Below are 15,213 nucleotides of genomic sequence, written 5' to 3' on the forward strand. Positions count from 1 at the left end.
CACGGCAGCTCTTCCTGCTCAAATAGCTTGTGGGAAGTATAGGCTTTATCATATTTACTCAAGGAAGTCATAAATGTCTTTAAAGCTTTCCCAATAGGCAGTTAAATTGAAGGTAAGTCTTAAGGACCAATTTTTCAGATAATTTGGAATTTTCCATAATGTCAATGAAGAAATTATTTACAGCAAATACAAGGACAGTAGGTAAGAGAATTAGCAATAAAAAATCTGGTACTGTTACTATTTTACTAAGTCATTTCTGAGATCTTTTAATGACTGAGAAGGTGTTATTGAGTACAATGTAATGGTTACATTTTAATGCTAACTGCATGTTTTTATGACCGGCATTAATGTGTAGTTATATGTGTTAAGAGACATGTAATTAAATGTCATTCTTCAGGCATGAGTAGAATAATTGTAAGCATAAAATATTAAATATTTGGAGAATGCTTTCTCTGGTCCTTGTTAGGATACACTCTTAGATTCACAACAGACTCCTCATTCCCTTGACCCTCATTTTGTTTTACTCATTTTTACTGTGTTGGACATCTTTCCCAGAATATTAGAATCCTGGAAATAAGCAGTGGCCTACCTATTAAGGGACTAAAAGATGGTAGTAGTAGATATTTATAACAATAATGATAAAATTAGTTTTGTTTATTAAATTCCAGTAATGTGCTCTGAACCTTATATGGGTCATCTCATTTAACAGCGAGAAAACATAGTTAAATATTCAGGTCAGTCATCTGGCTCTGATTCGGTCTCTGTTGTTCCATAGGGAACTCCTTGACTTGGGAAGCTTATTTAAAATCACTTTGTGCTTCCAATTTCTTTACCTATAAAATTGAAGTAGTGATAATACCTACTTCATAGTACTATTATAAGGTTAAGGTAAGGTAATTTGTTTAAGCATACACACTCATGCCTGGTGCAGAAGGAGAGCCCAGTCCTTACCTACTATTTTTAACCCTTAAATCAGCATTATCACCTATTGTAGAAGCAGGTTCAGAAAAGTTAAGTTTCTCGGCCAAGGTTACACAGTATTAAGGGAAAAGACGGGGTACAAATGCTGACTTCTGCTTTCTGTGATATCACTCCTAAATGCATACACTAAAATTATGAAGAGGCCTGTCCAATTAACTTATTCAAAATTATAAATTTGAACAATTTGGAAACCTGTTCAATGCCCAGTGTATCCACTAGGTGTTGAATTTGAGGGTCTTCAGTTTCCATTCCCATCTCTGTGTCTGAACTGTATTAGCTTGGATGAATTCTTTGATTATCTGAACACTCCAAGCCTCCATTTCTTCAACTATAAAATAAATAAGAATGGTAGCTGCCCTTCCCTGTGTCATAGGGCATCTAAATAGATTTCCAACAAGTTTTCAAATGCCAGTGGCTATCAGAATATTTTTTAGCTTTCAAAAATCACAGTAATCCCTTCTCATGTACTTCCCATAGGCCACTGGTTCTCAAAGTGTGGTCCCTAGAGCAACAGCATTAATGTGGCCTGGGAGTTTGGTAGAAATCAGAAACTCTGAGGGTGGACATGTACTGTGTTTGAGACCACTGCCCTCAGATTTGCCATATTCCTTTCAAATTTTTAAGCATTCCCTTTATTTGCTCTTTATTATGACCTCTGTCATGTATGTATGGGTCTGCTTCTGGATCTCATTTTTCATTGCACTGTCTTATCTATTCTATTCTGTTCTTTTGTTTTGTTTGTCTGTCTGCATAAATGCCACACTGTCTTGATGTCTGCCTGGGAAAAGTCCTTCTATTTTGCCTTTCAAGAGTGTCTTGGATGTTCTTGGCCCTTTGCTTTTCCATATAACTTTTTTTTAAAATTAATTTATTTATTTTTGAGAGGCAGAGAGAGAGAGACCAAGAGTGAATGGGGGAGGGGCAGAGAGAGAGGGAGACACAGAATCCAAAGCAGGCTCCAGGCTCTGAGCTGTCAGCACAGAGCCTGAGTGGGGCTCGAACCCATGAACTATGAGATCATGACCTGAGCTGAAGTCAGATGCTCAACCGACTGAGCCACCCAGGCGCCCCTTCCCTATAACTTTTAAATTTAGTTTATCAAGTCAATCAACTTTTATAGCTTAGTTTGTTAAAAAGAAAATAAAACTCCCTGACATGATGTTCATTTGGGTTACACTGGATATATAAATTGGGAGAATCAACATCTTTATAATATTCAGTCTTTGGATCCGTGAGTGTGAGATTGCTTTCTGCATTTAGTTAGGTCTCTAATGACTTGATAAAGTTTTATATTGTCTTTATGGGTCTTTGCTTCTTTTGGGCACGCCCCCCCCCCCCCCCCCCATAGTCCTCTCTTAATTCTATCATAAATAGTGTTTTTATTTTCTAACTGCTGCTGTTACATAAGAATATAATTTTGTATTTGGTTACCTCATCTAAGGAAATACATTTCAAAAGAATATGTTGATTTGTGCTGATTTTCTACATATTTATTCTTACCTTTGTTTCATGATCTATGAGAGTATGTATTTATTTATTTATTTATGAGAGACAGAGCACAAGTCGGGGAGGGGCAGAGAGAGAATGAGACACAGAATCCAAAGCAGGCTCTAGGCTCTGAGCTGTCAGCACAGAGCCCGGCACGGGGCTTGAACCCACAGACCATGAGATCATGACCTGAGCCAAAGTCGGACGCTTAACCGACTGAGCCACCCAAGCACTCCTTTTTTCTATTCAGTCTAATGCTTTTTATTTATTTTTGCTTTATTGTAGTTGCATATAATTGCATAGTATTGAATTAAAGTAGTTACAGTGGGCAATTTGTGATGTCCCCACTCTGAAAAGAAAAGCTTTGGATTTTATCAATATGATGTTTGGTTCAAGTTCATTGTAGATATTTTTTTTTTTTAATTTTTTTAGTTCATTTATTTATTTTGAGAGAGAGTGTGGGAGGGTCAGAGAGAGACAGAGAGAATCCCAAGCAGGCTCTGCACCATCAGCACAGAGCCTGATGTGGGGCTTGAACTCACAAACTGTAAGATCATGACCTGAGCTGAAACCAAGTCAGACACTTAACCGACTGAGCCACTCAGGCGCCCACATTGTAGATATTCTTTATCACTTAACAAAGTTTCCTTCTTAGTTACTTGGGAGGCTTTTTTTAAAGAGTCTCAAATGAGGGGTGCATGGGTGGTTCAGTAGGTTAAGCATCCCACTTTGGCTCAGGTCATGATCTCATAGTTCTGTGGTTTTGAGTCTGAGCTATCAGCTCAGAGCCTAGAGCCTGCTTTGGATTTGGTGTCTCCCTCTCTCTGCCCCTCCCCTGCTCATGCTCTGTCTCTCTCTCAAAAATAAATAAATGTTAAAAAGAAAATTAAAAAATAAAAGCCTCAAATGAATGTTTAATTTTGTCAGATACATTTACTATATCTAATGAGATGATTATATAGTTTTTTTTTTCTACCTAAGCTATTAATATAATGAATCTCATGTTTTCTTATGTTACATCAACTTCTGTTCCTGGGATAAATCCAACTTTTTCATGCTATGTTATCCTTTTGTATATTTTACATCTGTTACTTTTAATGAGATTATCATATAATCTTTATATATATTTGAACCTATATCAGGTGCAAACAATTTTAATTTTTAAGTTTATTTATTTTGAGATAGAAAGTGCAAGCAGGAGAGGGGCAGAGAGAGAGAGAGAGAGAGAGAGAGAGAGAGAGAGAATCCCAAGCAGGCTCTGCACGCTCAGTGCAGAGCCCGATGTGGAGCTCGAACGCCCGAACCGTGAGATCGTGACCTGAGCTGAAATCCAGAGTCGGATACTTAACCAACTGAGCCACCCAGGCACCTCAGGTGCATACAATTTTTAAATTGTAAGGTAAATGGAATCCTGTGACATTACCTTTGAATTAAAGTTTATTTTGTTCTGCATTGACTAATGTAACCTCACCAGCTTTACTTAAAAAAAATTTTTTTTTCACATTTATTTATTTTTAATAGAGAGAGACAGAGCACAAGTTGGAGAGGGGCAGAGAGGAGACACGGAATCTGGAGCAGGCTCCAGGCTCTGAGCTGTCAGCACAGAGCCTGACGCAGGGCTCGAACTCACAAACTGTGGGATCATAACCTGAGCCGAAGTCGGACGCTTAACCGACTGAGCCACCAGGTGCCCTAGACCACCAGCTTTACTTTATTTATTTAATTAAAAAAATTTTTTTTAATGTTTTTTATTTATTTTTGAGACAGAGAGAGACAGAGTATGAGCAGGAGAGGGGCAGAGAGAGAGGGAGACACAGAATGGAAGCAGGCTCCAGGCTCTGAGCTGTCAGCACAGAGCCCGGCCCGGGGCTCGAACTCACAAACCAAGAGATCATGACCTGAGCCAAAGTCGGATACTTAACTGACTGAGCCACCCAGGCGCCTCCACCAACTTTAGCCAGAATTTGTATGACATAATTCTTTTTATATCTTTTTGTCTCATGTGTGTTTCAGATGTTATCAGCTGAGACCAATCTGACAACTTTATCTTTTAACTGAAGCTTTAGTCCTATTACATTTAATAAGTTACTCACATATTTGTACCTAAATCTCATCTAGTGCTTTTACATTGTGCTGCATGATGTAGACTTTTCTCTTGTAAGCTCTAAGGCTATAAGCTTCTAAAGGCCCAACTATCATTCAGTTCGAATTTTCTAATTTCCATAATTTTTCTTCCTTGACTCATACTTTAGTAAATGAGTTTCTTCTTTTCAAAATGTTGACATTTTGTGGCTGTATTTCTGATACTGATTTCTGATGTAAGGTTGGGAAATATGTGAAAAGAACATGCATTCTGCAGGTGGTGTGTGCAGGGCTCTGTGTATCCACTAGGCTAGTTTATTTTTCCTGTTCTTCAAATCTTCCATATCTTTACCGAATTTCAGCCTGTTTGTTCTGTCAGTTATTTAGAGAACCAGTGTTAAAATTTCCCAGTAAAATTATTGATTTTTCTCTTTTCTGTGTGTATCAGTATACACCTACTCTTTAAATTATTATTAAGTATAATTTATTGTCAAATTGGTTTCCATACAACACCCAGTGCTCATCCTAACAGGTGCCCTCCTCAATGCCCGTCACCCACTTTCCCCTCTCCCTCACCCCCATCAACCCTCAGTTCTCAGTATTTAAGAGTCTCTTATGGTTAGTATGCACCTACTTCAAAGGTTTTTAACATCCCTGCCCAGTGGTTTGTCTGGGGCGCCATTTTGAGAAAGGTGCCATGGCCCTAACACAGGATGGTCTTGAGCTGCTTGGGTTCTATGATTTGGGAGACTAAACCAACCCTGGTCACATCTAGATTATTTACTATCCAGAGTTTGAATGAGCCCGATTAAATGAAAGGATGCATGGGTGTTTAGGGCAGCAGGGTACCATGGGTTCTTTGCCTCCATTTTCATTGTCTGGGTAGTTTGCCATGTTTTGTGATTGGAGATGTTTTCTTCCCACCTACATTGAGTGTTATTTAGTAGTATGGCTCCTAGGTAAGGGATACCTTTGACTTCCTACCAGATTTTTGGTACTAAAAGAGTTCTTTTTCTTTTCTTTCTTCTTTTTTTTTTTTTTCCTTAAAGAAGTTCTTTTTAGCCCAGCTACTCTAACCAGCCTGTCAACTGCTGGCTTTTTCTAGATTTAGAGATCTTTGGTCTAAGTCAACAACTTTACATGATGAAGAAGATGAGCGCCAATGGAAAAGTCAGTCTTTTAAACACAGATTATTTTCATTAATGATTCCCTAAGATTTATTTCTCTTTTATCTTTAGTTATTCGAAGGACTGAAGGCATTTCGAGGAGTAGATAATAAAATTCGACTCTTTCGGCCAAACCTCAACATGGATAGAATGTACCGATCTGCTGTGAGGGCCACTTTGCCGGTATGTGAGTGGATTTAGGAGTTTCTTGTATGTTTCTTTCTTTTAATGTAATGGGTCATTGTGAATTTACCATGGAACAAATCATTTCTGAATGTAGTTGACCCTTGAGCAATGCAGGGGTCAGGGGAACTGGCCCCCACATGGTTGAAAATCTGTTTGTAACTTTGACTCTCCAAAAACTTGACCGAGAGCCTACTGTTGACTGGAAACCTTACCAAAACATAAACACTTGATTAACACATATTTTTTATGTTGTGTGTATTATATACTTAATTCTTGTAATAAAGTAAGCTAGAGAAAAGGAAATGTTACTAAGAAAATCATAAGGAAGAGAAAATACATTTACAGTACTGAATTATATTTATTAAAAAAAAATCAATCTACATACAAGTGCACCCGTGCGATTTAAACCCATGTTGTTCAAGAGTCAACTGTACTTAGATTGATATACAGTACAAACATGTGAACACTGAAGTTACTTCTGATCTACTTTGTAATCAGTGAGGTAAAAATTAGCAATTCCAGAGCCTATTTTTTGTGAGTGTCTGTGGGGGATTAATATGTATGTAGGAGATAATAGGATAAGGACGAAAAATGTACCTCAAACTAAAATCAATAAAATTTGAAGACCTTATGAATTTATAATATGTGAAATGGAAAATAGGGTGTGCCACACAGATATTTTGGGAGTATCTTGCCTAATTGCTTTGGGCAATAGCAAGTTTGCAGTGACTTATTTTGATATTTTACCCCAAGCTTTATTATTTTTTTTAAATGATATCAAAATGGTTTGTCATAGCCATTGGTTCCTGTCTAGAACATTGTTTGTTAAAGAGCAGAATTCATTATACAGTGGGTTGGATTTAGATTATAAGGCTCATATCAAGGTAGGAGGTGTCTTAGATTACTTTCCTTGCCTGAGACGTGACCAGGCTGCCTTTCTGAGCTGAAGAAGTTGTTTTCTTCTTTTACATATTCTGTGTATCTAACTTTCAGGAACCTAGCCCAAGCTGTACTTTTGAAGAAGCGCAAGTAACTACTCCTTTTTAGCCAGGTTCTTCCTTTTCCTTCCTACTTTTGCAACCCATGCTTCACCTACCTCCTTCAGAGGCCATAATATAGTACCAGAAGGGAAATTACAGTGAATTCTTTGAACTTGTTTAATTCTTGTGCCATTACAAATTACCAGGAAATACTTTAAAGTGGGGACAGGAGGAAAGGGACGTAACATCTCTTGGACCTCAGCTCTACCACAAACTGTGTCTGATGGTTTTACATTCTTTGCCTGTTGAATCATAACAGTAAGCCATTTCCAAGAAGGTGTATGTTGTACATTTTAGTAGCACCTTTGTACTAGAAGAAAATTCGAGCCCTAAGAGGTTAAATGACTTGCCGTAAGTCACAGAGTAAAAGGACATGGCAAGAAACTGGGTGCAAGTCTATTTAATTCCTGGTCAAGTTCTCTTTCCACTAAATCTTATCGCTAGACAACAGTACCAGAGATGCCTATAGGTGATGCAGGGTGATGCTATGTCCTATATGATGGACAATCCTGATTTCTATAATACTGTGCTATGATTCCTGGTTCTAAGTTCCCATTTAAATAGCCAGTTCTTGATGTCATGAGTTTTGTTCACATGCGTGTTTCTGACTCATTTCAGTCTTGGATGACCCATCACATACATCTCTGACAGTATGTTTCTCTGTCCTGTTGAGCGAGTAGAAATTACTTATTTTACATACTGTCACCTATCTAGTACATGAAAACCTTTTTCTCCTTAGAAATAAACTGCCCTTTGCCTTTGCCCATTTTCCTGTTGGGTCATCTGTGTCTTTCTTACTGATTTTCAGAATATCTTAACATATTCAAGTTATGATCCTTGGTTAGTTATGTGTTATGAATAACTTTACCCAATTTGTTGCTTCTTACCTCTTCTAAAGAACAGAAATCATTAAGTTTTAAATAGCCAAATTTTACCCATTTTTTTCCTTTATGATTTGTGCTTTATGTCTCTGATTTAGGAATTCTTGTCTACCTTTAGGAGACACAGGTATTTTAAAATGTTTACTCCATAAAAGTCTTAATGTCTTATCGTATTTAAGTATATAATCCAACTCTAGTTGATATTAGCTACAGTAAGAGGTAGGGATCCAACATTTTATCTCCTCCATATGGATAATCCATCATGCCATCACAATTTTGGTGGAAAAAAAAAACACAGAAAAAAAATTCTTGTCTGGTTTTATTATTACTGCTTTTTTTTTTTTTTTTTTTTTAACAGTCTAAAGCTTTCGTGAGGATCATTTCTTATTGCTCCAGTGGAAGAAAATCCCATTATTCATTATGCTTTACGTTCCTTCAGGTATTTGACAAGGAAGAACTTTTAGAGTGCATTCAACAGCTTGTGAAACTGGATCAAGAATGGGTCCCCTATTCAACAACTGCTAGTCTCTATATTCGTCCTACATTCATTGGAACTGAGGTACAAACCAACTCCTGTTTTTGGGGTACTTTGGTAGACAAGTTATCATTGTTTATTCTTGTGTGAAACTTCTAGCATATAGTTTGAAAGGGCCACCAGCAACATCATAAATGACTCCTTTCTCCTGATTATCAAGATTAGGTGTTGGCAAACATTTCTTTAAAGGACCGGATGGTAAATATATGAGGCTTTGTGGGCCATTTGGTTTCTGTCACAACTACTTGATTCCACCATTGTGGCACAGAAGCAGCAGCCACAGTTACCAACGTAGATGAGCAATGAGCAAGGCTGTTTGTCTTCCTTTAATCAAGATTAACCAAATATTGATTTCCTCAATATTTTTCTGAGTTTCCTCAGAGGCATTCCTCAGTGTAATGTCTCGTCTTGGCAGTAGTTCTCCAAGGTCGAAGTGGTAATGGTTTTGAAATTTGGAGAAGGAAGAGCTGCTGCTTCTTATTTTCATTTTCCTGAAGTCTTGGGATTACTAAGGATTGGGAGTGGAAGGCCCTCTTCCCTCACAGGAAATGTTGAAAATAAAGTTCACAATGGGAGGGTTAGAACTTGAGAGTAGTAGCTTTAAACAGCATGGCTGTAAGATCTGCTGGTGAGCCACACTCTACTGGCTGAGGCCCTTGCAAAAGGACATGCCTGGAAAGGCTAAGGCCGTTTGTGTGGGTTGAGTATGTTCTATAAAGACCCTCTCACTTGTCTCCTTCCTCTTAGAGTGAGTGATACGAAGGGATAATTGATGGGTGGGGGAGATTGAGTGTGGGTAGCATATGGAGATCTTTAGGAATAGAGAGGAAACATAACGCTTTTACTATAGTCTAGCCATTCTGTTCTCTACTAAGTAATTGTAAGCTTACCAAGTTCTCTACTATGCCATCTGGATGCAAGAAGTAGGGAAATAGAAGGCCATAGAATAAATACCTAAATGGTCTTTTGACACCCTCTTGATGCCTTTGAAAGACTATTAAGAATCTAGATAATGAACTTCATGAACTGTAGTCTCCCTAGCAAACTTGAAAGAATTGGGACAATTTAAAAAATGATCTGCTCCTTATGTCTCTGGCATTTTAATATTAATGAACTTTTAATCTATTTTATATTTTTATTTATATAATTTTATTTTTTTATTTTTTTATATTATGTAACTTTAGGATAGGAAGAAGCAATTTTTAATGTTTGTTGAAACATTTTTACTAATCTGGAAGCACTGTCTTCCTGTTATCCCGAAGTAGTTTCCCACTGTAAGATCTAATTCTTCTATTCTGAGTTTGTTGAGAATTTTTGTCACGAATGGATGTTGGATTTTGTTGAATGATTTTTCTATATGTCTTGACATGATTGTGATCTTGTTCTTCATTCTATAATTATAGTGTATTCATTTTTTGGTTTTAAAACAACCTTGCATTCCTGGACTAAATCCTACTTGGTTATGGTGAATAATTAGTATTATATCTTGTATTCAGTTTGCAAGTATTTTGTTAAGAATGTATGTCAATGCTCCTAAAAGGTATTGGTCTGTAGTTTTCTAGCATAATTAGTTCTGTGATTTAGCAAATTGTTTAGAGTCCCGGAATCCTATAATCTAGAGTTAGACCACCTTTTAAATCTGATTTTATAGTCTAGCCTGTTGTCACAATAATCCCCTCTATTGGCAGTCTTCAACTTTTTGTATTTGAATTACCCAAGTATTTTTTAAAATATATGTGTTGACTCCCATCCCCAGAGATTTTCATTGAGTAAATCAGAATGGTAATTCTGATGCCTGCCCATATTTAAGACTCTTGGTGACAAAAGCCATGCCAAGTAGTTCTCTTCCACTCTGCCAGCTTACATATTTGATCATGCCTTGGGCCTCAGAGTCAAGAATTTTTAAAAATCTGCTTTATAAGCAATAGGGTAAGAATTGAAGGAAATAATTGATATCATTTGATGTGTCAACATTATTTATATTTGGTTGGTATATTTATATCAACTAGAATTTTTCTAATTAATGGTGTAGGCAGAAAAAAAATCACCTATAATTCAGAAATGAGCATAATACAAATAATGTTCAATAAAACATGGATTTAGGCATTTGTACTCTACACAGATGTTATATAATCTAGTCTGGTAATTATCATGCACTGTCTTTTCATGGTGGTTGCATTAATAAGTGAAGTATTGGCTGGAGTATTGGCTTAGTCTCAATGACTTCTGGTTCACTGGGATTACTTCATCAGGGATGACTAACTTTTGCTGCCCTTTTTACGTTACTTGGTTTTGTGAGGGTTCTGTCTTGTCACTGGCTTCACAGAATAATTGTGGGCTCAACCTCCATATCAGTTATCTGATGTTTTGGTCTTATCTACTGTGGCTGAAATCCATTTTTTTTTTTCATGTTCTTTTCATGAGTAGATTAACTGATTAAGGCAGTCTTCGATCAAAGAGGTATTTTGATTTCTTTGAATGAGCAAATATATGTTGGGGTCATTTATTAAGTGATATCACCCCCTAGTCGATCTCTATTCCCAGGTATGATATTCCCTTATGTGTATAGAATATTCAGTGTTGAACAACAAATTTATTTGTATTGAGCTCCAGCCCAGATCCAAATAATCTAAATCTGTGGAGCCAGGATCAGAGACTCTGCATTTAAACAAACTCTCCAGGGATTTCTTAACTACTTTCAAGAGTATCACCATCTCAAACCTTGTGAAAGAATTAAGCGTATGTCTAGCAGTCTTGAATGCTTTATTTGCTCCAGGGATTGTAAACTGGCACCAGGTAGAAATATTTATATCTTTGAAAGCTCAGTGTCATCCCAAGGGCAGGGTGTTGTTATCACTTTCAGGGGCCATGATATAACATTCAAATATTAATCATTCCTTCTCATGCCTAGTACAATTTGGTAGCTGCCATGTACTGAGACAGTGACTCTAATACCAACTTCTGAATTTCATTATATTTGCAATATGATGCTTCTTTACATGTTTTATAATTAACTGACCCTTCATTTTTACCAATTTTCATAGGTAATACCTATGTATGAATGTATTTGTACAGTTTGTCATATGTCTTCTGGCCTTTGATAATAATTGGATCCATTATTAAAATCCTTTTAGGTTTAGGATTGTAATAAACAGGAAAGTATTTTATTGGAACATTTATAATCAGCTAGTAGTATGTAACCAGTGAGTAGAGATTGCCAATAAAAAAATACCAGGCTGCCAGTGGGTAGAAATTAAAAAAATATTTTTTTTCTATAAGGTTCATATTATTAAACAAAATACTAAACATGAATACATAAACCTTTTGTAACAGGCTTAAATTAGAGAGTAAAATCATTCATGTTACCAAAAGATTTTTCAGGGGTGCCTGGGTAGCTCAGGTGGTTGAGTGTCCAATTCTCAATCTCAGCTCAGGTCTTGATCTCGGGGTCGTGAGTTGAAGCCCATCATTGGGCTCCATGCTGCACCTGAAGCCTACTGTACTTATTTATTTCTTAAGTGTTTGATTGTTTATATATTTATTTACAGAGGGAGAATGTGACCAGGGGAGGGGCAGAGAGAGAATCCCACGCAGGTTCCACACTGTCAGCACAGAGCCCAGTGCAGGGCTCGATCTCACCAACCATGAGATCATGACCTCAGCGGAAATCAAGTCAGACACTCAACCAACTGAACCACCTAGGTGTCCCCTGAAGCCTACTTAAAAAAAAAAAAAATTTCAGCATCCCTTTAATATCTTCTGAGTATTTGTAGGTAATTAGAAGCTAAAAGCTGTAGAATGCTTCAGACCACAGCTGATTATGTGTCAATTAGAATTTAAGATAAAATCTGAAATTGTAATATTTAAATAAAGAACATTTACATGAACAGTTTCTAAATTTTCACTTTACCAGACAAGAAGCAAAAATTATATGACTGTCAGGTTCAGTACCGGATACCGAACATTACATCTAAAAAAGCTGAGTTTCGCTGATTTTAACATGTTTTATCAAACTTCACTCTCTTTGGTAGCTCCAGGCAGGTGCAGCTATATGAACGTACAAACAGACACAGGCTTTATTTTGTCAGTGATTCTAAGTGTACAGGTGATTTGACCATAGTCTGTAGCAAAATACGCACAGCCATGAACTCTGGAATCCTCTTGTATGGTCATGGCTCTCAGCCTTTCACTTTCCAGTTTCTCTCAGTGCCATCTCATCTCACTGGAGGCAGCACTGCATAATAGCAGGGCTGAGAAGCAGTGTCACAGGAAGGGTCGGGTCTGATGGTTAAGAGTCAGCTCACCCAGCCCCTTTGACGAGGTCCCAGGCTGACTGCCACAGATGTGTAAGCTACCAGTAGATTGGACTTTTTTTCAGCTGTACTCCAAGATCAACTGACCTTCGCTCATGTGGAGGTTGATGAATTCCTCATATTCAGTTAACTCCTACTTCTGCATTCAGAGTGCCCCTAAATAAATTTGTGCGCTTGAGCTCAACTAGAGAGGCAGTCTGCTTTTGGTCAATTCCAGCCTCAGATGCACAGAATACAATCTGAACAGTGCAGAGCATTTTCAGTCACTTCACATAAAACACTCTCCCCGTTCACATCTTCTGGAAATCTGTCAGTATGACATTCTCATTAGAGCTCACATTTACAAAACTCCTGCTGCCAAATGGTCCACTCCTTGATTTCTGGTTCACTGCGTAGGGAGCTTAAGGACATAAATTTCGTAGACATGTCTTTCTTTTCCTTTTATCACCTTGTAAAATCTTCATATCACCCATATAATGTAACCTATAATCATAACAGTTCCCATGAAAAGAATTCCCTTTATTCACTGCCTTTATTTATGCTTATACATCTTATATCTTCCCATCTTTTCTCTTCATTCTGTAGCCTCTATAGATGAAAGAATCTGAACAGATTTGACAACTAGTTACAGCAGCAATTAGTGATCGTTAACTTGGGTTTTGTCTACACTTTAATTTTTGTAATGTTTATTTATTTTTGAGAGAAGGAGGGGCGAGCGAGCAAGCGGGGGATAGGCAGAGAGAGACAGAGTCACAGAATCTGATGCAGGCTCCAGGCTCTGAGCTCCAGGCTCTGTGTCACAGAGCATGACACAGGGGTTCGAACTCATGGACCATGAGATCATGACCTGAGCCGAAGTTGGTCGCTCAATTGACTGAGCCACCCAGGCGTCCCAACAATTTAATTTTTTTTTTAATGTTTATTTATTTTTGAGAGCAAGAATCCCAAGCAGGCTCTGTGCTGTCAGCACAGAGCTGGACACAGGGTTCGATCTCCTGAACCATGAGATCAGGCCTGAGCCGAAACCAAGAGTTCAACATGTTCAACTGACTGAGCCACCCAGGTGCTCCTCGTCCACACTTTTAATGTGCTCTTTTGCGATCCTATTTGAGATATTTATTCACTACACTGGTTACAAACAGTATTAAATTCTCATTTGCATAACTTAACAAGCATTAATGGCCCCGTCTAAGTATCTTCAAATTTTGAGTTGGTTTTCCGAGATCCAGCTTATTTGCATTGATTGCAGCTTGTGATGATCAGCTTGTTCTCATCAGTCTACTCATACCAGTGGACAGCCCCTTCCACTGCATCATTATCACAGGGGATGCTTCTTGTGGTCATCTTCATTTCTACCCTTGGAGTGTGGTGCAGCCAGTTAATAATTCTACCTCTCAGTTCAGGGCACCTTCCCATCATGGGCGCTGAGGTCTTTCTCTTGGTTTCTTGATTCCCTTCCATCTTCATTCCCCAGTCTCATCTCATCTCCTTCTCCCCCATTGGAAATCATTATCATGTATTGAATGAATATTCTTTTGGTTTGTATGTGTTTTTAAGTATTTCTCATTACTTTGTATGCCTGGCATTTTCGTTTATGTAAATGGTTTTGTTCTACAGATCTCATTGTGTTTCTTAACATTTTCCCAAGGCACATTGTTTTTCATTTCTGTCCAGGTTACTGTGTGTATATCCAGTCCATCACTTCTTTCATTCTTTCATTCTTTCGTTCTTTCAACAATTTTTTTGATGATTAATTTTTATTTCTGAGGAATATAGTGTGCATGTGAGTTGGCGAGGGGCAGAGAGGGAGACACAGAATCCGAAGCAGGGTCCAGGCTCTGAGCTGTCAGCACAGAGCCCGACACGGGGCTTGAACCCACAGACCGTGAGATCATGACCTGAGCCAACGTCGGACGCTTAACTGACTGAGCCACCCAGGTGCCCCTCCAGTCCATCACTTCTAACCGCTGCAACGTTGTTCCTGCCAGACACCTGCCACACCTGTCCCAGTTGTCTTACTAGGATTCCATTTCCCTGTTGCCTTATATGGTCCTGCACTGAGCAGTTTGAAAATGTACAACCAAGGGAATTCTTTAAAGAGTGTTTCCCAACCAGATGCCCTTGGCCCATCTTACTTTCCCAATCTAGGAAGGTTCTGCTTTTCAGGAAAGTCCTGGTTTTCTTTGATGAAATACAGTCATTGGTCTGACACTGTCACCGTCCCCTGGCATTATGAAGCTCTCCTAAGTGTCAGCCATAGTGCTTGCTGCCTCCATTGTGCTGAAACAACCCTGTGTGTAGGAGCTTATGGTGTCATTTTAGAGATAAGGAAACCGAGGCTCAAAGACATGAAATAAGAACCCCTGTGCTCTTAGCCCCTCTGTCGTGGGGTTGGGTCTAGGGATACAGTGCTGAGCAAAAGCCACAGTTTTGCTCTCAAGGAACTCAGTGTCTAGGGCAGGAGTCCCATTTTCATAATAAAACCCATGAAATGAACGTGTACTGATAGGTAGAGGTCAGTGCTGTGAAGAAATGTGGTGT

The 15,213-nt window shown here is 38.2% G+C and overlaps 1 protein-coding gene across 3 annotated transcripts in view; it reads left to right on the top strand.

The window, feature by feature from the left end:
• The window catches only part of BCAT1 (branched chain amino acid transaminase 1), a 106,471-nt gene that overhangs the window by 46,431 nt on the left and 44,827 nt on the right, over window positions 1-15,213 (top strand). For all 3 annotated transcript variants that reach the window (XM_019452230.2, XM_019452229.2, XM_019452231.2), the window contains exons 4-5: window positions 5,790-5,900; window positions 8,264-8,383. In XM_019452230.2, coding sequence (XP_019307775.1) covers window positions 5,790-5,900; window positions 8,264-8,383 — 231 coding nt within the window. The remainder of the gene's footprint in view (window positions 1-5,789; window positions 5,901-8,263; window positions 8,384-15,213) is intronic.

Source organism: Panthera pardus, unplaced genomic scaffold, assembly GCF_024362965.1.
Source record: "Panthera pardus isolate Hobbes unplaced genomic scaffold, ASM2436296v1 HiC_scaffold_6, whole genome shotgun sequence".
NCBI classification, from domain to species: Eukaryota; Metazoa; Chordata; class Mammalia; order Carnivora; family Felidae; genus Panthera; species Panthera pardus.